Raw genomic sequence first — 22,266 nt, forward strand, 5'->3', positions numbered from 1 at the left:
GCTTTATTTTAATCCTAAAGCAAAAGCATTCTCAATACAGATTGAGCCAGCTGAGATCTTAGGTCCTTAGCTTCTTCCAGATGCCTTAAGCCGCTCAGAAATGCTTTCATCTTGATGACCATGTTTTCACATCCACGGCAGTCACTGCAGAAACAGCTCATCTTGAAGGGCTTCACCAAAGATACTGCCTCCATGGCTTGATAACCAGATTTAGAGGGAAATTCAAATTACGCGACGTGAAATTTGATAACCCTCATGTTTCTTAAAAAAAAAAAAATAGTATTTCTTGTCTTTGTCATACAATAACATATCTCTAACACAACTTCTCCTTCAGTTACCCTACCAGCAAAGTAATTTACTCTCGTGCCAGCACTTAGAATGCCGTGTAGGTCAGTCCTGTTCGTATTTTTGGGGCAGCACAGAACAGGAACATGCTCTTTCTCACCAACCTTCTACGCACTTTCAGCCTGACAACAGAAAAAGCTACCAGCCTCAGCTTTCAAATCCTAATTCAGGAGTGTGCTTAGAGGCAGTATGGCTGCTAAGCACGTCCCTGAGTTCTGTGCACGTGCTTCATTTGCTGCACAGTCTGAAGTCCACAATAATAAGACACACTCAGGCTCCAAGTGACAGAGGCTTACGTGCTTTCCTGAACGCAGGTGGATGAGGTGCTGGTCTGATGAAAGGCTGAACTGTCTTTGTACGTGAATCTGCTCAGCAAATTGAGTTCTGTGGCCTCACAAACCATACCTGCATGGAAAATCATCTTTTTTCTTCTAAAAGAAAATCAAATGTTTGCTGAGAGGCCACAACAGTTCCCATCCAACAACTCACATCCTTCCATGGCACGGTAAAATCTGATTTATTTGGAGGTAGAATTATTTCCAAAAGGTGGGCATCTCAGGAGCAAGCATCTTATTGCTTCTAATGATCAAAATCAGAATTTTCTTTGGTCATTAGACCTCATCTAAATCTTTCTCCCGCAGAAGTATCTACCTGGCTGACACATTTTGTTAAAAAGAGCAATAGTGATAGATTTCCACAAGCTCTTTCTCCTCTTAGAGCGGCTTAGCAATGAAATGTCAAGCTTCACAATACCACATCAAAGTTCATAGGCTATCAAGGTGTAAGACCGCTGCTAAGCTTTCCTTAGTGGTTTTCTTCAGTCTGCTTGTTACTATTCTAATTACCTGTCATGGACATTCTTTTTAATTTTTAAAGCAAATCTGGGAGAAATGAAGGTAACATGGCATTCATCACTTCTAAGAGACAACCCAAGAAAGTACTTGTCCTCATGCTTATTCTGAAATGCATTCCCAAGAGCTTTGCTCAAAGCAGGACTGTGATTCCTTCTGCAAGTATTCATACATAACTGAGGTGGCATTAAAACCCTGTCTGTTAATTTGGCATAATATTAGCTGTGAGCTGTTTTCTGATGGCAAAGATGCTTAAGAATGACCTTTGACCATGCTGGCAGGAGCTAGTAATGTTCACAAAATACAAAGTCAATGTGTACAACTCGGGCTGCTCAATGATCCTGGTACAAAGTTTTCACGTGTTTCTAAGAGGAAATGAAGTTTCTAGCTAAACGAAATGTTTGGTATTGAGCAGAAAATGAGCATTTTCATGAAGAAAGCCAGTGCCATCCAAACTTTATACTGAGATTGGGAAATGACAGCACAGCGTCCTGTAAGGACCGTTATGCACTTATTGACAATATTCAGGTTTCTGTAAGAGCTGGCAGGTTTGGTCAGACAGTGTATCTCCGGGCAAATAAATGGTGGTGAACGTATAGCATAAATCCCTCCTTCAAAAGCCAGTGGGACGGTAAGTTACTAATAGTGGAAATATTTTGGCTTTTATTCTTCAAAGTTCTTTTTCAATTTTTTTCCTTCCAGAAGGGTTGAGAGGACAGTTTTCACTAAGTCTGTCAGAGATCCAGATGTGGTTTGACATGGTTTCATATTTTGTTGCTGAGTTCTGGACTGCCAGCCAGACCCACCAATGTCACTACCGATTCCTTCTTGGTTATAGGAATATAATGTCTACAAGAGTACAAATGTGTGAAAATGAAAGTTCTCAGAGCATCACCAAGAAAAACAGCCCATCTCTGAGGATCTTCAGAACCAGGGGTTTGGTTCAGATTCTACATTATAAGTAAGCCATTAAAGAAATGTGTGGGTTTTTTGAAAAGTTTGGACATGACAGAGTATTTCTGAAGTTCAAAACTGAAGTTATGACCTGAAGCTTTTCCATTTCTACTGTCTTGTGAGCTGGTGTTATGAGCAGAAATGTAGCAAGTTATCACTGAAGCCATCAGATCAATGCTAGCAGATCTTTCTGCACAAGAAACGTAATTAAAAACTAGAAAAAAAATGTCAGGAGAATATTTGGAGTGGCTTGGATCACTGGAATACAGATCAAGGCCACACATTCAAAGTCTTATCATTCCATACTGCTTACAATATTAAGGGAAATACACACACTCTGCATACAATTATTTCTCATTTACTCCATCATAAATGAGAATAGAATCAGACTCCAAAGTAATGGCTTGAGAACTCTTAGTATCTTTGCAAGTCTCTGTAAGACCCTGAGCTACCCATGATGCATGTGGTATTTATTTTAATGGGATAAATAATAAAAGGCAAAGGAAAAAAAAATCCCACACACTCAGTTCACAACATTCCAGAGTTATTTACCATTGGAGTTTTTTTTCCCCTGGCATTTCTTTTCTTTTTTTTTTTTTAAACAGATTTAAATACTGCTTGATTTATTAGTTTAGTCTCCAGTGAATAACCAAAGGTTTCTAGAAGTACAGCGAACACTCCACTATTATATCATTCTAGCCCAAGGTCTAATTGCAGTTTGATAGCTGCTATGTATCCAAGAGCTGTGTAATCCAAGACCTGTGGCTTGGATCTTTTTCCCTCTCCTTCATTCTTTTCCTTTTTTTTTTTTTTTCTTCATCTGGTGATGGCTGGGGGAAAACAGTGACAGCCAATCTCACAGCGTGCTGATTTGTTCTGCTGGTGTCTCACCCTGAGTGTTAGACATATCATTCAGCATACACAAAAAAAACCAAATCAAATCAATCCTACAGTGCAAAAGGTGCAGCCAGCAACTTTCTGACACTTTTCAAGAATTGCCATTGCAGGAGAATTCTCATGCCCCATCACCCACCCTGAGTAACCATCATAACAAAACAGGGTTGAATGCCTTCAGAAATGATTCAGGTCAGAGCAAATGTTGCACATGTTTTATCACCCGGGAAACTCAGAAACTTTCTAAGAATGAAGTTATGGGAGCAGGGTGAGCCAGGGAGCTGCAGTGTGCTGTCTCTCGCAGACAACAAGGCCTCAGTGTCAAAGCAACAAGACCAAGGGCAGAGAGAGTGGAGAAGAAAGCAGCCCTGAGAACCTGCAGGACACTAGTTACAAACAGGTGGCTTGAATACTAAAGAAAGAGACACAGAGGGAACAAGCAGCAAGACACGGGCATGAATGGAATATATTTCACAGGGTGGTATGAGGAATTTAAAGAATTAAGAAGGTTCTTTCTTGTTTCCCAGCATAGCAGAAATGTTCTTGCTTTAATTATCACTCGTCTCATTGATGGAACATAAATCCTCAAAAATTCCCTTCTGGGGCACTCTGCAGTCTTTGACTTACCTGACACTTGGAAAGAATTTGATTTGGTGCCTGATGCTGCTGTCAGCAAATAAGAGAAACCGCTGTCAGAGGTTTTAGCCTCCTTTGTTGATTTCAGTTTGCACAATATGAGGACTTCAGGCGGATCGGCATTAAACAAAAAACTCAAGTGTGCTTTTGCCCTAAATACCAGGGTGCTATGCTGTGACAGGAGTGCCAGTAGTCACCTCTGTCCCTTCCTCCAGGATGTGCCTCTCTCTGCAAGGGTTTGATCCCACTGGGCTATGAGTGCTGTTCCCCCGCCAGGAGCAGGTAATCCAGATCACTGCAGTGGAACGACTTGCATTCTCAAAGCTGATCATGATCTTAAAAGCTTTGCTGGATCAAACCAGAGTATTTGGCTGTGCATGGGACTGAGCCGCTGGGGAACCGTTTATTTCAGTGAGCCTTCCTATGAGGTCTGCTGATCACCTTCAGGGGAGCAGTGCACGCAAAAGGCATTGCTGAAGTGATTTGCCTGCACTTTGCACTGCATTATAAACTCCTGATTGCAGGCAACATGCTCTTTCTGCTTGGGCAGCCCAACAGAAATCCCCAGTAAGCAACACAGGTGGCAAAAATACAAGTGAAGTAACTTCCAGACTCTTGAGACAGGTCAGAGCCAGACTGAAGTGTAAACCATGCACCTTCAGCCTACCTTGAACTAAGTTGGTACTTATGGGTAGGGAAAACCTCATAACTTCCAGGCCTGGAGCAGCTCACACTGAACTTAGAGAGACTTGCCATGAAAAGTATTTTGCAGGTCTGAGCCCTAAGGTGAGTATTAAAGTCTTCAAGACTCTTCAGCTCAGGTTTCAAGGAAAATCTCCCTCTAACTCACCTCAATTACTTTTGGAGCCCAAGTGGGTTTAAAGACAATATCTTTAAAAATAGGTTTAAAGACAAAGTGTACTAAAAAATCTGCAGGGAGTTAGAGTCCCTGTTGCTGTCTGCCTGTCCTGAGCAGTGCAGAATGTGTTTTGGTCTTTGCTCTGGACCTCTAGCAATTCTAACCAAATTACCTGAGCTGTATTCTGCCCCATTTGCTCTGCCTGTTTCCTGCACCAAGACCACAGGAATGTGACTGAGAATAAATCTATCAGCTAGAGAGAAGTCTTTTTTTTACATATCTAAGGCCTAATGCAATTTATGCACAGGATTTAAAGCAAGTCACCCTGTTGTTCCTGTGCCCTCTGGCAATCCACGTTCAATGCAGGAGCAGAGTTTTATAGCATAAACAAAGTAGGTTACCAAATAATTGAGCTGACAAACTGGTTGGAAAGGTTGTACTTCCAATCTAGTAAATAGACAAGCTGGTCTCTTAACCTTAGGAACAAATCCCGCCCTGATTTCAGGGAATAGACATCATCACCTAATGCTCCGTTCCTATCAGTGTGCCAGGTGATAAAGGTGGATGGCCAGTATGTATGGCTTTTAGAGATTAGGCCCTGAGACATCAAGTATCCTGCTTAGTTTACCTTAAAACACATGGGCTAGCAGTCAAGCAATTGCTTTTTTCTTTTGAGGCATGGGAGTGAGTTGTAGTGACAATTCCCATGAGTGTTCTTTCCAGCCTCTACCCCATTCCTCTTTATTCCTCCAGAACAGGAGCTAACAAGACACCGGGTATTTGCCCAAAGGAGAGATGGAATCACTAAAGCCTGCAGCACGGCTGCACACTGTCACAGTGAAATCTCCCCAAAGGTAACCAGTGAATGAATTACCCAGAATACTTTCATAAACTTTACTCATTCCTGCCATACAGAAACAAAACGAGGTACCATCTCCCTTCAGCATGAGCTACCTTTGCTTTCTTCAGCCAGCAAGCAATCACAATAGCTACCGCACTGCACTCTTCATTTCCCTAGAGGGAAGCTGAAATGGCAGCACACTGAAAAACAAAGATCTTCTCATTGAGCAATTTTTTTTTTTTCTTGGTGAATCAATCTTTGAACACCAGCCACTGAGAATAAATGTCTGTAAGGAACCTGAAATGTGACAGCAGGAACTCAGGGCTAGCAGAAGGCTTACAGTGGAGTCGCTTTCATTAAAAAGATAAGATCCTTCAGAATTCTTAGGCAGCTTATGTTAACGACGAACCCTTATTCATTCTTAAAAAAAGCAGTTTGTTACAAAATCTCATAAGCAGACACTCAGAAGGGCAAATCAGATGAAAGATGTCTGCCTGTTAAGTTCTGTGACAGGAGATATTTTAATGACTCTGAAATTAAAAGTGAGATCCTCTTACATACACTTTTAATGATGAAAAGCTAATGCTCAGCTCTTGCACTGATCTTTTCTTTAGGGAAAAGCAAAGCACACAGCCAGTGCCGTGCAGGAGATGTATGGCAGAGCTGGGAATAGAACAGGGTCTCACATGCATACCTGAATCTAAGGAAATGTGCATAACCACCACATAGCAGAGGAAAGCTGCAACGATCAGTTATACCACTGCAGCTACTGATGTTTGTCACCAAACAACACGTATCACAAAATTTCAAGTTGCAGAAGCGTTCTCAGTAATATCTAGAACTTTTTTTTATGTTCTGACACTGGGAACAGTTTCTCTGAAGAAAATGCTTTTTTTTTCAAAAGGAAATACTTTTTCCATAACACAAACCTGTTGATGCAGATGAGATTAAGAGAGAACGCAGCTCAGTGCATGAATGCACAAGAAAGCACATGACTTTCTGCTATTGAGTGTTGCTTTGAGAACTACCTTCACATACCTAATAGGCACAAGTATATCACCTTCAAAAGGAGCTGCATTCCTGCTTAATGAGACTGTTACAAAGGCATGTTTATTTATTTGTGAATTATGTCTATGGAAATGACACAAAAAGTGTGACAGGCACAAAAACGTTCGAACATCACATTTGCTTCTTGCCACAAAAGAGAAGTAGGAAGAATCTTATAGAGGATGGAAGACACTCGGTGGAGCCTTCTATTTCAGAAGACAAATCTCTTGAACTGTTCACAACTGCAATGGCTTCTTTCAAAGCAGCTCTCGGGTCACTAATGCTGCTATGCAACACAGTGCTTCTCAAATTCCAAACACAAATACTTCACACCAAATGTCACTGACAAAATGAATGCACTTGGGCCAAGTAACTGCACCCTGGAATTTCACAGGCAATACACTTCTAGCACAAATAAACACGACCTGCTCAATCCGCCCCGAAGGCTGCAGGGCTGCAATGATGGCTGCAGTGCCCTTTGGGCTAATGAGGACTGCCTGATACCATAGGGCATACCTGGAGACTTCTGCAGCCTCAGGGGGCCCGGCTCTGCCTTTTGCTCAGTTTTTATGGCAGCAAGTACTGTTGGTTCCTAACTCATGAGCAGGGCTCACTGCAGGTACAAAAATGCAGATAACAACAATAATTACAAGCCAGTGTCCTGATTCCAAGGCCAGTGCTCTATCTAGCACACTTTACTGCCTCTAGATCATGTGCAGAGGATTGGTAGGTCATTCAAAAAAAGTGTTGTCTTAGTTCCTTCATTTCAGCTACTTGTTTTCAATGAAGTATTGCAGGACTAGATCTGACCAAGAATACACTGGATGGGAATTGGATTGCGAAGTTGCCGAGAGATTTTTGAAAGAAAAAAAAATGGTATAGGATACTGCAAGGGAGCTGTCCCATCTTACTGTCTGCTAAAACAGAAAATGATGACGATGATTGATGCCAAATAAAGCTGACACTGCTGGACCTTTCTCCATTATTTGGACAGCGTGTCAGCTCCTCAGACTGTCCATTCCTCAGTGGCTCAGACAAAACTGGGACAGGGAACAAAGCACCTTTCACCCCAGAGCATGTTGCGGGTCAGAAGGTCAGAAGACAGCTCAAATTAACCTTGTGACTGCTGCTAAAAAGCTCAAGGCCCTGGAAAATACTCCTCTGCCCATATCCCAGGCTGGGAGGTGGCTTTCTCAAGGCTAGGAAGAACAAATGTGAGCATGGATGTCTCTGAGCAGTTCAGGTCTGCAAGTTTTACTCACATGAGTAATCCTTATTGTGTGATTAGTCCCACTGCAGTCATGAGGGGAGGGAGAGCCCGTTTAACCTGCAGAAGGAGGAGAAGAGGCCTTAGCAACGGAAACTGTGCTGAGACATACGCAGCAGTAGTTTTGCAGCCCCTTCTTCCACTGTGTCTATTCCACTTTTCCCAGTCCATCCCTTTGTTTCTCCTCTTTTCCTCTAACATTTCTCCCCACAGCAAGGCAAAATCCCTTGGAAAAAAACTGCTGGCAGTTTCCTAGTGGCCCACACACTCTGCAGGCTGGACGTCCTGCCTAGCAATGTCACCGTGTGACACAGTGCCAGTATGTGCACAGAAGGCACATAAGGAGATAGAGACATCCTTAGAAGAGGCTGGGAGAAACATATCACAGGAAAACCCATCTCCGTGAGATGTTCCAACTGGGTATTTGAGACCCATCAACCACTCAGGCTACTCAGTCCTCTTCAGTCGATATAGCGTTCTGAGGGTTGGTCCAGCAGTTATTGCTGCCTCCTTAAACAGCATCTGTAGTAGAAGAGGCTCTGGCTTCCCTACTTCCATCGAAGGATGAGCTTAATCTGCAATCTGCTTTAAGTGACTAGCTGCACTTTTGCATGTAAAGCATGTAACATACAAAAGCATTTAACAAACACAAGAGACATGTGGACACTGTTGCAGAGCAAAAGCAAACTCTCTGTTCCTTGTGTTTCTTGCCCAGCAGTCTTCTTAAACGAGTGCGCAAAATAAACAAGGGTTTCTTTTGGTTTACTCTGAAGCAATGCATGCATGCACACCCACACACACCCATGTTCATACCACGAGCTGTAAAATGACTACCAGCCCCGTGGCTTATAATTTATCTTCAACTTCAAACAAGAAGAGACACACATATAAAGGATGGGACAAAGCTGTGTTTCCCTAAGATCTCCTCAATGGCAGAACAGCCACAGCCACGTGTACCACAGCCACGTGTACCACAGCCCAGCTGTAACTGGGTATAAGGAATGAGGGAGCCTTCAGAGGTTTGGTGGCTTCCTCTGGGCTACATGAGGCTTGGGAGAAATCTTGCCTTCTCTCTCAAGACAGAAAGGAGAACAAAGCTCTCCCTTTCTCACACACCATCTGATCCACTCCCTTATACCTGGCTACTTCCTGCTCCTGGGCATATGGCACTGAATTGACCTGGGCCTCCTACAGTCTTAGAGGCAGAAGGATGGAGCATCTGTCGCTGGTTTTAGCCTCGAAAGACTCATTCTTGGTCACTGAGTCTAAGGAAGACAGTGCTTTGTTTGTGCCAAGAAGTAGTTCTTCTCACCACCTACTTAGTAGGAAAATCTTCTGGGCTGTGGTTACAACCAAGTCAAAGTACAAAGACATTCCTCTGAAAATTAGAGAGAAAGACTATTTTTTTTCCCCCCCTTAATTATTATTTCGTACCTTCAGCAGCACAGGTGCATTTTGCAAAGTGCTTTGCACGTGGTAATTAAGCCTCATAACATCTCTCACATGTAGGAAGGACTGTCGCACACACTACAGAGATGGAGAAATGCAAACCCACAGAAGTAAACATCTTGCCTCTCATCTCAGTGACTATGCGGCACAGCCAGAAATGAAACCCAGGCATCCTGGCCCCTAACACTTTAGCACATCTACCCCTGACACCTCCAAAAAAAGGATACAACCCTTTGTTGCTCAGAGGTCACAGTCTGGTTCCCATCCTACTGCTGTTGACTGTGAGCAATAGGAACTTTCACAGATCTCCCTTTTTTGTGGGAAGTCACCATTTATTTCTGTCCTTCAGTTTCATGGAGCCTCACACAGACCAAATGGGCTAGTGCCTTCTCTGAGAGCTAAGCTCCTGCATTATTCTGATAAAAATGTGGTACAGAAGGAAGAATGCTGATCTATGTTTCACTCCAGGTTACATGGATGTCACTTCACCAAAGTTACAAGATTTCCATCCCATTTACTATGGAGGAGCAGCCCAGTGGCATATCTTTGCATCGCTAAGCTGGGTTGTCTCTTTGCTTCTAGCCAATGCCTACACAAAAGAAAACACCAAGTTACATAACATTTCTCAAAGAGGAAAGTTACCTATCATTACAACAATCCTACAAGAGTCTGAAACAGTGCGCCTAGTAATCAGACTTCATCTAATGTAACTACAGGCTTTTATTTTGATGTTTTATATTGGGAGAGAGGCATGCTGCTGACTTTTTAAAAGTAGATATTGGTTAATTATTCTTTCCTTAAGCTTCCAAGGAGATTACAGCTGGGTAAACAGTGAATAATAACACTAGCTGTCTTACTCTCAAACTGAAATAATGTTAAGTGATGATGGTTATTTTCCTTCTCCCCTATACATTCACTCAGTATTCCTTTGTAAAGCACCAAATACAACACTGGGAGAGGGTAAACATTTCCTGACATCTCTATATGTGCTCCGCTAGTAATCCAGGAAGTAAAGCAGGACAAAGTCCCAGTCCCCGTGTCTCTCCATGCCTGCTAACTCAGAAGCAGCAGCACTCAGAGATCTAAGAGACTGTGTCCCACCCCACAACCAAAGCTACGCTCCTGGGAGGCTGAGCAGACTGGCTGAGAGCCTCACTCATACACACATCTGGGTACTCTCATTGCACACTGCAAACTCCACTTCTTGTTCCTGGTAAAGTGCTAGTCTAGAAAAGGTTAGGTCAGCATATCAGCCAAGATCTCTTAAAAGAGATAATTTTATGGAATATCATCATCTGCTTTCATTTTCTTAAACTGAGGGAGGAAAGGTGACATTCACTGAATGCATTCGTTTACTCAGAGATCACTTTCTCAACTCTATGAGGTCCAATTCCTTCAATACACCTTCTTACACTGGTTCAGAAAATTCCACCTCTTCTACACAGCCATGACTGTCTTTTCTCTCTGATAAACCAGTACCTCACTTCAGTTGGTGTTCATGGAAAATAAATATCTAGAGCTGAAGTCGCTGGTATTTGTTTCTAGAGAGGGAAGGTTACTCACTGCCTCAGCCCCAGGCCTGCAGCAATATTACTTGCTCTTGTCCTTAATGAAATCAAGAAGCTTGTGCCCTTAAAACATTTCTCAGCAGCAGCAGAAAAGAAGAAATGGCTAGGAGGTTCCAAAAAAAGTGTGTCTGAAGGCTTAATGGGTTGATTTACGAGTCTGGGTCTCTCCCACTGAGGCTCAAAGTAAACGTTCAGTTATGAATTTGTCAAAGGCTAGCTGATCATTTCCTGCTTTGTCAGCTTTGCAAAAAGGAGAAGCCTCTGTTCCTCTTCCAGAAGCACAGCCTCTCTGATAAGAATAAATTGAAAAAACAAGAAGAGTTCAAACTCCACTAGCACTAATTCATCATCAGGCCCAAACTCCTCTTTGTTAGATCATAGAAAAAGGCCTGTGCCAGGCAAGGGCAATAGAGTGAAACAGCACGGAATAAAAATACTTGGATCTTGACTTAAATATGAAAAGTGCCGTGCTTGTGTTCAGTCAGGTAAATAGTCGATTCTTACCTGACAACAGCAGCCTATCTGGCAGCCTCTGGTAAGGACACGGCAGGAGAACTTCTCAAGTATGTTAGGAGCTGAGGACAAACCTCAGAGGTTTTAGCCAAAGAATGCCTTTGTTCTCTCTATAACTTTCTCAGTGATGGTAATAAACAGATCTGTTTCCAGGGTGTGGGCAAGCATGACTGTGAATAAAATCTTTCCTACTCTCAGATCACTGTTGGACATGATATATGGGAGGCTTATCCTGGGATGGGACATTCATAAAAAGCCAAAGGACAAGTGGGCCACAAGCTGTAAATGGTTTAAGAAAGGTGTGGGAAATATCATAAGGGCTGATGCATTTGGTGCAAGATCTTCTAGCATGAAAGATGTTTTTAGATGTCATGGAGGATGTCAAATATCCACAGATTTACTGATATAATCCAAGAAGCACCTAGACATGGAAATAAAGTAACTGCACACTTAGCCCTGATTCCCAGCATGTAACCCCTGCACAGGAACAAACTTTGTCGGCTCTGCTAAAGAACAGATGCTGGTTACACAAAGATGTTTTGTGGTCCCACAGATGGCATGCCGTGAACAACCACAACAAAAAGCTTACATGGTTTAAGGGCACTAAACTTTTGCACTAGATAGCAGAATTGAGGTGGATAATCTGACCTAAAGAAATCTTAATCTACCATAATCCAAGGAGTTCCAACTTCGATATACTAGATGTACACACAGGTGTGTGGGGGAGACCTCCTGACAACTTTTAAGAATTCTTGCTAGTCAGTACAGAAACACTGTTGGAAATTGTCATGCATAGTGCTCCTCAAGCAGAGATGACCAAAACAACATGTAGCCTCTAAGAACAGGAGAGAAATTCAGCAAGTACTCCTTTATGAGTCACAGGAAAAAATGCATATGCCAACCAAATTAAGAATAAAAATCACAGCTGAAGTGACACTGACAGAGCGTACAAATACAAAATACTTGTATATTTTGTACAGTAAGAATGGAAGGACAAATGACTGGAGACAAGAGACGTGATGAAGGTGCATGAGAAGGTACAGAGCAGGCTGGTATAGTTACTGTTAACCTTTTCAAAGAGAAATCACTCTAAGTAAAATTAAAAAAAAAAAAGCTTCTCTTTTCTCCGATCTCAAAGTACACAACAGACAGAACTTGCTGCTGCAGGATAACACTGAGAAAAATAAATTTAAAAAAATGCAAGACTGAAGTAAGACTCAAAGAACCATTCTACAGGGTGCACTGTTTGCCAGGTACATTACCAAAATGAGCCAGTGTTTCGTGCTTTGAAGCTCCTTTCGTTAAGTGACATCAGAGACAAAATACTAGATTAAAAGGAACGCTGATTTTTTCAGAAAGGGTCAGTCATTCATATGTTGCTAAAATACTATCAGCCTTCAAAATGGTTTGTGTTTTAGATAGTCTCTGTTATGCAAATCCAGTGAAGACGTTTTTCAGAAGCCAGGCGCAGCCCTAGGTTGTTTAAGATTAACCAGCTGCTATTTCGGGAAGAAACAAAGGCTGTAGGGGAATTGAGAAAGCAGGTACTAAGTGTTATCTGACAGTGTCACATGATAACATCCAAGGTATCACAAAACATGTTATTCATCTTTTGGCTCGGTGTGATGGTGTAAACTGTATCCCTGGGCTCTCCTGTAGAGACACAAACTTGCTGCAAATGGAAAGCATGGTGCCATTGCCTGCAGTGCCCACACCAAGGGGATGCCTGTCACAAGCTGAGAGTGGTCCTGGAGAGCTGGGGTCACATACTGCATGGCTTCAGTGGCAAAGCTTGTATTGTTCCAGGTGGTTGAAGTTATTAAGGTGAAGAACATTGCTAATCAATGTCACTGCATTCCCACGATCAGCTGCTGCAGTTCTTCAGTTCCCTTCCAGACAAAGAAGAGAAGGTACCTAGGATTGCAATTTATTTTTTTGCTAAATGACATGCCATAGACTATGTAATTTTCTGAAGCTAGGCTCACCTTGATAATGAAATAACTCCACAAACTTGTCCCTGGGTAAGAAATAGGACCATTTACTCTTAGCCTACACCACGCTCAAACTACTGCTTGGAGTCATGACAGTATCTTCCTCTGCTAATATCTTCCTCAGAGCATTGGAAAGATGAGGTTTCCAGAGCATCACTGTGAACACTCTAAGACTCATGCTCTCCGCCAGCCTTGCTCTTGCTTGTACATTTGCACGTATGCACCACATTATTTTTTTTTTCCTCTCTGGCCCAAGTACGCAACCTCTGCAGGAGACGCACTGCTAGGGTCCTACTGTGTTCTTTACCCACGTACTCTTACTGACTCTTACAGCAAAAAAAAAAAAACCAAAAAACAAAAAACAGAGTGCAACCACACTAAAAAGAATGCTTATAAGATGCTTTCGCGCAACCCCCATGTCTCTGCGATTTGAATGGACATTTCTGTAAGCAGGTTTTGTTAGCCAAAACTGCTCATTCAGTCTACAGAAATATACAGAATAATATAATCAAAATGTCTTTGCCCCACAGAAGAATCTGGACTGCCAGAGCTGTCCTATTAAGGAAATACCATAAAAACAGAAGGTGAGTGTGCAGAGCAGCCATCTGCCTCTTTTCATGCTATCATGCCTGCATGTAAGTGAGAGACAAAGGGGAAATCTGCAAGCCCACAATACAAGGATTAGACCCCTTCTTTGTGATGTTCAGGGACGGTTTTCTCTGGAAGCAGAAAAAACAGGTGGGGAGACACACTGAGTGCTCAGAGCTGTAACCCAGGCATGTGCTGTGAGGGGAAACGGCAGCACTGAACAGAACGGGCAGGAGGGGAGGGGAGGAAAACCTGCCACTTGTTTGCTTATATGCTGGCTCACTTCCTAATGATAACTATAAAACTATAAAATACACCTCTCTTTGCAAAACAGCTTAAAAAATGAGATTTTTGCTGAAACACTGATATTTTTTCACAGGGACCACGGGCTGCTTTTGTGGCGTATCTTCTCTAAATGTTTTCTGCTCCTGTGGCACGTGGGTGACTCAAAGTATAACACTGTACCGCAAACATGCCTTCAGACAACAGCACTTACCAACGCGCTGTCTGGTTCTGCCCAGGAGACGCCCTTGCAGGTGGACAAAAACTCTGGAGACTGCTACACACTATGGAGCTTCTGGCATGTGTGGAGAGGGACAGCTGTGCTCGCATTAGGCTTTTTCAGAAAGGTACAAGAAGAGTTCAGGCTAACATATGTCACGGTGATGGCTGAAAGCCCGCAGCAACTCACCGTGTTTTTTATGTGCTCAAGGAACAGCCAAGCCAAAGGACCAGAGAGAAGTGAGACAGAGTGAGCTAATAGGTTTGGAGACTACTGTTCGCTTGCGGCTCAGAGCAGCTCCCTAATATTTTTAGCATCCCCACCACCCCCCTGAATCTCAGAACATCCACCACGCTTTGAAAAAGACAAGTTCTCACTTGGGCTTCGCTGGCCGCAACTCAAAGGGCCATGTCACACCACTCTGCTCAAGGTGCTCCACAGGAACTGAAAAAGCAGCAAAGAAATGGCAACATGAAATCAAAAGATGAAAATTATTCACACTACATCGTCTCCCTTCAGTTGTCGCCCCTAACCTCCTGCTCCAGCAAAGCAGAGTCAAATACTGGGCTGGAGAGAAAGCCTTCCTTTTGTTCTCTATAGACTAGAAGCCTTTTTATATTTAAATGAAAATCTGTCAAACTAATTAAGTGAAGATGTAACGGTCTCATTTTGTACTCATTAGAGAACATCGTAATGGCCATAAATTCCTCTGACGGAGTGTGTATGTGTGAACATGAATGTCTGGTAATGTCTCATAAACTTCAGGCTGGACTACGGTCTTTTGTATTTATGTTAGACCTTGTAAGACAAACAAAAGCCCCAGTATTGCTTAAATTAGATGCAAAGTGCTATGTTACAGCAATATTATAAGCATGATTTTTGTGCACACAAACAAACCAGGGGACTCAAGTAATGGTTCCCACCGTGACTGCAATGTGGCCCTTGTGTAGGTCTGTAATGCGATGCATTGTTCAAGACAGTGTACAATTTTCTGCTTGAAGATATATGGGCAATACAGCTGTTGCTGTGGTTTTCTCTAAATATACTGCTAGTGTATCTTCAATAGGATGAGGCATTCTTGGCATTTTTTTGCTTTTTGATACCCACAGACAAAAGAAAGAAAAAGAAAGGAAGAAATACAACTAGCACACTGAAATAAATGTGTATGTATTTTATCTCCTGTATAACTTACGTTTCATTTTTTTTTTCACTTCTTTGTTTTCAACAAAGAATCTTTCCTTGTGCACTAAGGATGGGTAACTTTTGAAATGGAACTGGGCTGGAATTAGAACAGATCCCAGACTGAATTAAACAAATGCAGGAAAAAATTAGCATCGAAGACCATCTAAAGATGCACGTTGGGGCTGAGGCAGAAAATACTCAGGAACAGTAAGGATTCTGGAGACCTGCTGTGATGCAGCTAAATTTCACAGAGATACACAGATCCCAGGACAACATGAGACAGAGGACACAGACTCTATAGGCTCACTGGCTGCATTTAAATACAGATGGGGAGCAAACTCTAGGATAGGACCAGGTTGCTAGAGGAAGACTAACACAGACCTGATGACTGTCACTGTCTCCAGCATCTTCAGCTGCATCAGTGAGGAAGGGCTCAGCAGTGTGGGCCAGCAGTTCTCCTGCTCTGGAGCCAGCCTCCACACGGAGCCACGATGACACTGCCCGTTGCAAGCATTCTGTCCAAGCAGGTGTAGTAAGGGGCTGTTTGCAGAGTCACCTGAACTGGCCATTGGGTGAACTAAGATCTGAAATGGGGTGAATTCCTGAGACAGACCAGTATTACATGACGCCTTGTGATCTTTCAATCAGGAAACATTTCTGGAGAGGGCAGACACAAGGAAGAGGCAGCTTTTGTGTGAATGTTCCCAGAACTATGAAGATGGGAGACTTCAGTTTTTCTTACGATGGTCTGTGTGGCCAGCTCCTGAACACTGATGGACAGTGAGGGAGAACTCCCCCTTCATTACACAGGTTATTCTTCTGCAGCCATTTCTCCCCTCCTCTCCTGAAACTTTGATGCTTTTCAGGGATGGCAGAGTGTAATGAAATGATGCCAAAGGAAACGATTCATTTTCTATCCCCCCTCATCACCAGAGAAGTTGTTACAGTGAATGATAAATGATGCAGTACTATTGCAAAAAGACAGATTTCTGCTGGAGCAACCTGTGTGAGATGAATAGGTGTTCTCTTTATGCCACCAGATGGAGAAGCGGTGGGAGCAAATGATCTTTACAAAGAGGAGAATCCTGCATATCACAAGTCTCTGTCTCTCGCATTACACTCTGTATAAAAGCATGAACAGGACTCTAAGACCACGAGCGGAACGAAAGTCATCTACTTTTCACAGTGGTATTTGCAGAATTCTGACTTGTCTTCTAGGCTGTGAATTAGGATAGTAAGAAAACTCAAAAAGCAAAGAATTTCATAAAGAGAGGGGTCTTTACAGTATTGTACGCCACATAAACTGGCAATAGCATTCTTGGTAAAGCGCATTCGGTAAAGAATAATACTAAGTAATAAAGGCTGAAGATAGAAAATGAGATTGAACCTTAATAAAGCATTGTCAAAAAATAAACCACCCACATTTTTTTTAAATGTACAAACAGGGAAAATAGGAGTGTCCATGCACAAAAGAAGGACCTTGTTATGATAGCCTTCAAGAAGACAATACAGCAAACCAAAGAAATAGAAGTGATAACTTAATGTGTAAGGTATAGTTAAGATTGGCAGTTTGTTCTGAATGTAGACAGACTTTGTGTCTACTGAGTGCTGCTCAAAACATCCATCAAGGCTTGCTTTTCTTCTCCACTTTTTCCAGCAAGACCTCGTGCTAACAGCCTCATGCTAGTTGCTTCATCTGGCAGGCAACAGACCACAGTTCCCAGCTGCTGAAAAAATGTTTCGGGGGAAGACAGCAATGAAGGAAACAACAGCAAAACCTAAAAAATATCTGCTGGCTCACTGAAGAAATAAGTACAACTAAAACACCAGGTGCTTAATGTTAAGCGTTGCATCTTTCTGTGCCTTACCCCCCTAGCTCTTCTGGTGGTCACTTACTGGAAAGGCAAGGCTGTAAGAGCACGGTTATGACTGAGTAAGCTCCTGATTAAAGCTAAAGCCTAAATCTCTAGTTGCAGATGCATTGCCGTTTCCACTGAATAAGATCAAAAAGTAAAAGAAAAAACATATGAGGAGGTGAAAGGCTAATGGCTCCTGAAGATAGCTCTGTGGTGATAGGGCTGGGATTGTTTCTTCGAACAACGTTTCTCTCATTAAATGCAGCTAGGTATCAGATTTTAATGACTTGTTTTTTTCCCATCACAGTAGGTTCAGAAAGACTTGACTTCCCTGTTCCCCATAGCTGTCCCACAGAAGAAATGCTTTACCTGCCTTCTTATCACAGTTAAATGATACCTGCACTTGAAAGCAGGATTTCTGCCCTTCTCTACAAGCTTAGGCAAATACGCCCAGTTCTCAGCAAGCGGACAGGAAGGCCAGTCGCCTACTGCAAACTGACAGCTGTCAAGTGATAATAAATACCCGTAATAGGGAGTACTTCATCCCCCTCCACGCACCTATCAGCTTTCACTGAAATTATACTCTCCTCTCTGTGATCAAGCCACTATAGCTGTGTGACCGGCTTCAAACACAGCCTTGAGCACCGAGAACGGGGGAGTCTGCTATTTTTCACTCCCTCATCTCAGAGCTTCCCAAATGGCATGAAATGTCTGAGAGATTTCTTTCAGTCTACCAGCTCCCTGATTTACCCCCGTCTTGTCTATGGGGGTTTCTCTGCAAGTTTCTTTATTTCTTGTAGGCTGTTAGGCACAGAAATATAAGGGTAGGAAGCACTAAAGAAACCAGTATGCTGTTTGGAAAAGTTAACTAGCCCTTATTTCTTCATGTCTCACCTCAAACCTTTTGAAAACCTCACGTAAAATTACACCATAGAATTCCTTGTCTTAAAGGAATTACGACACTTAGCTAAAAACAATTCACTTTGCTGAGTCACGACAAGAGGTTGAGCAATTGGCAGGAATGAGGCCACAGTTACTTGGCGGTAGAAGAAAAGTTTAGGTGTGGGGAGAAAAGAAGTCTGCATTTCAGAACTGAATTTCCAGGGAAAAGGAAAGAGTAAAACCTCTCTTCGGACAAACACATCCAGTTCCTACCCCTGCTGCCTGAATAAAGGCTGTTTCAGCATTAACCCTTCTTGGAAGCTTCAGAAAGCTGCTGCTGTTATCTGCATCTCTCAGAAAGAGCAGAGGTGCCGAGTTATCCGCATCTTCCAAGAATCTGACATCAACACCTGACTTTGCAGCAAAGCCCTTTAGGTAGAACACAGCTGCTGTCGGGCCTTAGGAAAATGATGAGGACAACAAGTAAATGAGTTGGGTTTATTTATGCCAGTTGTAGCCTTGGCATCTAATAATAAGGCAGAAGAGATCTGTTTTACCAAGAAGGATAAATGGATGGCTATAAATCCAGAGACTTTACTGGGAATACTTCACGGCAAATACAGACCTGCTACTGATTTGAACAAAATGAGATTTGGCAATTAACAATAAATTACAGACATTGGCTCACACTCATGGAACGTCACAGCTCCAAAAAGAACACCTCCCCAGACTGAATACAAGCGGAGCTCTGTAAGCCCCTTTTTTCCTTTAACACGCATCACTCTGTAGCAGGAATCCCAGGCCCGTTCCCGCTTATTCATGCGTCTGCGTATGCAGGAGCAAGGAAGAGGGCAAGGAAGAATTTCTTTATGGAAAAAAAAAAAAGCAGCCCCATTCCTGAGACGTGGTTGCCAAGGGCCTGCGGGGCTCACAACAGATGGCAGCGAGAGCCATCCCTGCGCCTTGCTCTGAAGCTGTCCACTCAAGCATGCCATTCGCATTCCCCACATACCTCCAGGCCCCACGGCCCGGCGCAGGGCAGCCCCTCGACACCCCGCCAGCCTCTCCTCTAGGTACCCGCGCCGAGCCGTGGGGCTGGGATGTGTGCAGAAGGCCCACATCCAGTCCTTCCATCTCCTCTGCCTTTCACTGTCTCTGTCCTGGTTTCAACAGTTATCATTTAAGGGTTTGAAGCACTGGGAGAAAGTGATTTGTTACCTGGAGACTCAGTCCTGGAGGCTGCTGATGCTCTCCTCTTTATACCGGTCTGGATCAGGGCAAGGGACAGATGAGCCACTCGGGGCCTGATCTCAAGTAGGTCTGTGCTTACTCCCACGTCCTTGGACATGGGATGCAGCAGCCTTCAGGATATATACTCGAGGTGGGGAGGCTGGAGCCAGGCACAGAGATCAGATCCCCTTTGCTATGGAGGACATGATGACAGCCAGATCTCTTTAGGGGACAGTAGTTCAGAGCCAAGGTCGCTGCCAGAAGTCCCACTGCTTAATAGATGTCAGTAACAGCTACAATAAGTGATCAAGAGAGGGAAACTAATCTAAAGATGAAGCAAAAGAAATACCAGGTGGGGAAAACATGATTTAAGCAGCACAGATGTCCAGGTATACAGAAAAGAGACACAAGAAGCAGCAGCAATGAACTCCAGAATTCATCCCTGCTCCTCCATCCACTCTCACACAGGGCAACATTATCAGCAGGAGCACCCAAAACACACAAGGAGCAGTTGAGGAATCCACTGCCATCCCTGCTGCTGGGGGGGGGTGGGGGGGAGCTGTGGTCTCAGCTTCTCTCCACACCCTGCAAAGCCTGAGAGCCAAAGTATGCCTGCAGCCACAGAGCAAAACTGCAGCCAGGCCAACAAGCAGCTGACCCACCATCATTTCCCACACGTTTGACACTTCATCCTACCGTTCTGGTCTCCTAAACCTAAACAACAGATGTGTTGGCTCTGCAGTAAGGAATTTGAATGTGATTTTCCTGCCATTTGCTGATCACACATAAGAAGGCTCTTCAGGGCTTATTTGCATTTGGCTGCTGGAGTCACTTTTTTCCTTCTTTTTTTTCTTTCTTTTCCAGGGTTTCCATGAGGAGAGAGACAAAGCGGCAGATGCTGCAGGCTAACGACGAAGAACGGCGCTGGCCGCGTGCAGCTGGCCATGGCTTTGTGCTGAGCGGCAGGGCTGCTCAAGGCAGCCTGGGAAATGTGCTCGCTGCTCGGTGGCAGATTCAGCCAAAATCCTTCGCTGCTCTCCTTTATGGCTGGGACTCTCCTGACCCTCCTCAGAGTTGTCATTCCAAAGCACTGCGGGATAAAGTTATTTTCTGGTTCAGTCTTTTTTTTTTTTTCTGATGCAGACAAGGAGCAAGTGTTAAGTTTGAGAATAGAGCCTGACTTTTGCTAAAAGTCAGCTTGTGCGGCTGCATGTGCAGTCTTTTCTGTACAGGCATGCAGGAAATATTCCCTCCCTCTCACACACACAATGGTTCAGATTTGGTATTTATGAGCTTAAGTTAGAAATAAAGGGGGAATGAAGTTTCCAGGTGGCTCTTTCTTTCTTTAATCTTTCCTACATTTCTCGCTCTCTTTTCTATCAGTCTTTAATCAAATTCCTGCTGTTACTCTTATTGAACAAAGGAGATGCTGGCACAGCCCTTAAGTGCCTATGCACATGGGTTGCCCTATAACAACCAAGTTGCTACGATTTATTGTTAAATGGCCCCTGCAGGCTCTAGTATCTAAAAAGCAGAAAGAATTGTCCAGACTTTGGCAACTGAAGTAAATGTTAATATCTGGTGTTTCCTCAGACACTTGGGTTTCTATGAGGTACTGCTTTAACCCTTTGAAGGCTTCAGAAAGACTTGTATTTAAGACTACAAAACAGACCAGATAAAACAGGTGATTTTTTTCCAATTCATTTGAAGGAAGTGACCACCAAATCTCTGTAAATAAGGCAACTTAGGCATCTCTTCAAATCTCAGAAGCAACACACCCCACGTTTCTTCATTTTACAGGGTATGCAGCATTGAATCATTCTGCTGACATAATTCCCAGAGAAGAAATACATGCCTGGCTCACCTACAACCTGATATGAAGACCATGGGAGATGTCAAATCACTCAAGCGGGCAATGGATTAGGACCCAAACTAATCCCTTGCTCGTACAAGACTGTCCACACTAATTTAGAGCTAAACGTTTGGCTGGCAATGCTCCCTGACGCTCCCCTTCAGAGAGAGTCACAGCACTTGGGAGATGCAAGTGGGGAAGAGATGGCAACCTCCTCTGCAGAACGCCCCACAGCACTGTGGTATATGGGTCCCCCCGTGAGGTACAAGGGGTTCCTCATCTCACTGCACCTTGGGAACATGCACACCCCTACAGGCATCACCAGGCTGTGCCACGCAGTGATGAGCGCTTCAAAGTCTGTGCATTCACTGCACACACGTCTTCCTCAGGTTGGACGGTCAGCTCGCAGGAGGGCAGTGGGATCAGAAAACTGACAGCACATGGTCAGCCTTTTCCCAGCCAGACGTTTACTTGAATTTGCTTTTATTGTGCTGGAGATCACATGCAAGGCAAAAAGGGAGAACTAGGGGCAATCTGGAGTGACTGGGAGTTTGCTGCGGCCACCAGTTCTAGATTTAATGACAAAATCTCTGCTCTTTAAATACTAATGTAATAAGTGCATATTAGGCAAGACAGCACGCTGTACTCAAAAGTCACTGCTGCTTCTGTGGCTTCAGAACAGACTGTTTCAAGTCATTTTTCTTAGGCAGATAATCTAATGCAAAAGAAATAGCCCTTGTTATAAAAAGCAGGGACACAGACTAACGCTCCACCAGAATCACTCCAACTTGCTTTCACTTGCGCTGCCAACCATCACTGAATGGGCTGGATCGCTGCATAGCGGAAAAACAATAGTTACTGCCAGTTTCAGCGGAAGTACGCAGCTAAATGGTTGGTTTGGTTCATATTCACCAAAAGCAAACAGGACTTTAAAGATACACTGGTAACAATGACACAAG

At 43.4% G+C, this 22,266-nt stretch overlaps 1 protein-coding gene across 5 annotated transcripts in view; it reads right to left on the reverse strand.

Moving 5' to 3' along the window:
- Positions 1 to 22,266, reverse strand: part of SHROOM3 (shroom family member 3) — a 139,858-nt gene that overhangs the window by 60,278 nt on the left and 57,314 nt on the right. Inside the window, exon 2 of one of the 5 annotated variants that reach the window (XM_021394616.1) lies at positions 14,683 to 14,749. The exons of 3 other annotated variants lie outside the window; for them this stretch is intronic. In XM_021394616.1, the coding sequence (XP_021250291.1) occupies positions 14,683 to 14,749 (67 nt within the window). Of the gene's footprint in view, positions 1 to 7,689; positions 7,755 to 14,682; positions 14,750 to 22,266 lie in introns of all 5 variants that reach the window. One more of the 5 variants, XM_021394617.1, reaches the window with a different exon arrangement.

Source organism: Numida meleagris, chromosome 4 (genome assembly GCF_002078875.1).
Source record: "Numida meleagris isolate 19003 breed g44 Domestic line chromosome 4, NumMel1.0, whole genome shotgun sequence".
NCBI classification, from domain to species: domain Eukaryota; kingdom Metazoa; phylum Chordata; class Aves; order Galliformes; family Numididae; genus Numida; species Numida meleagris.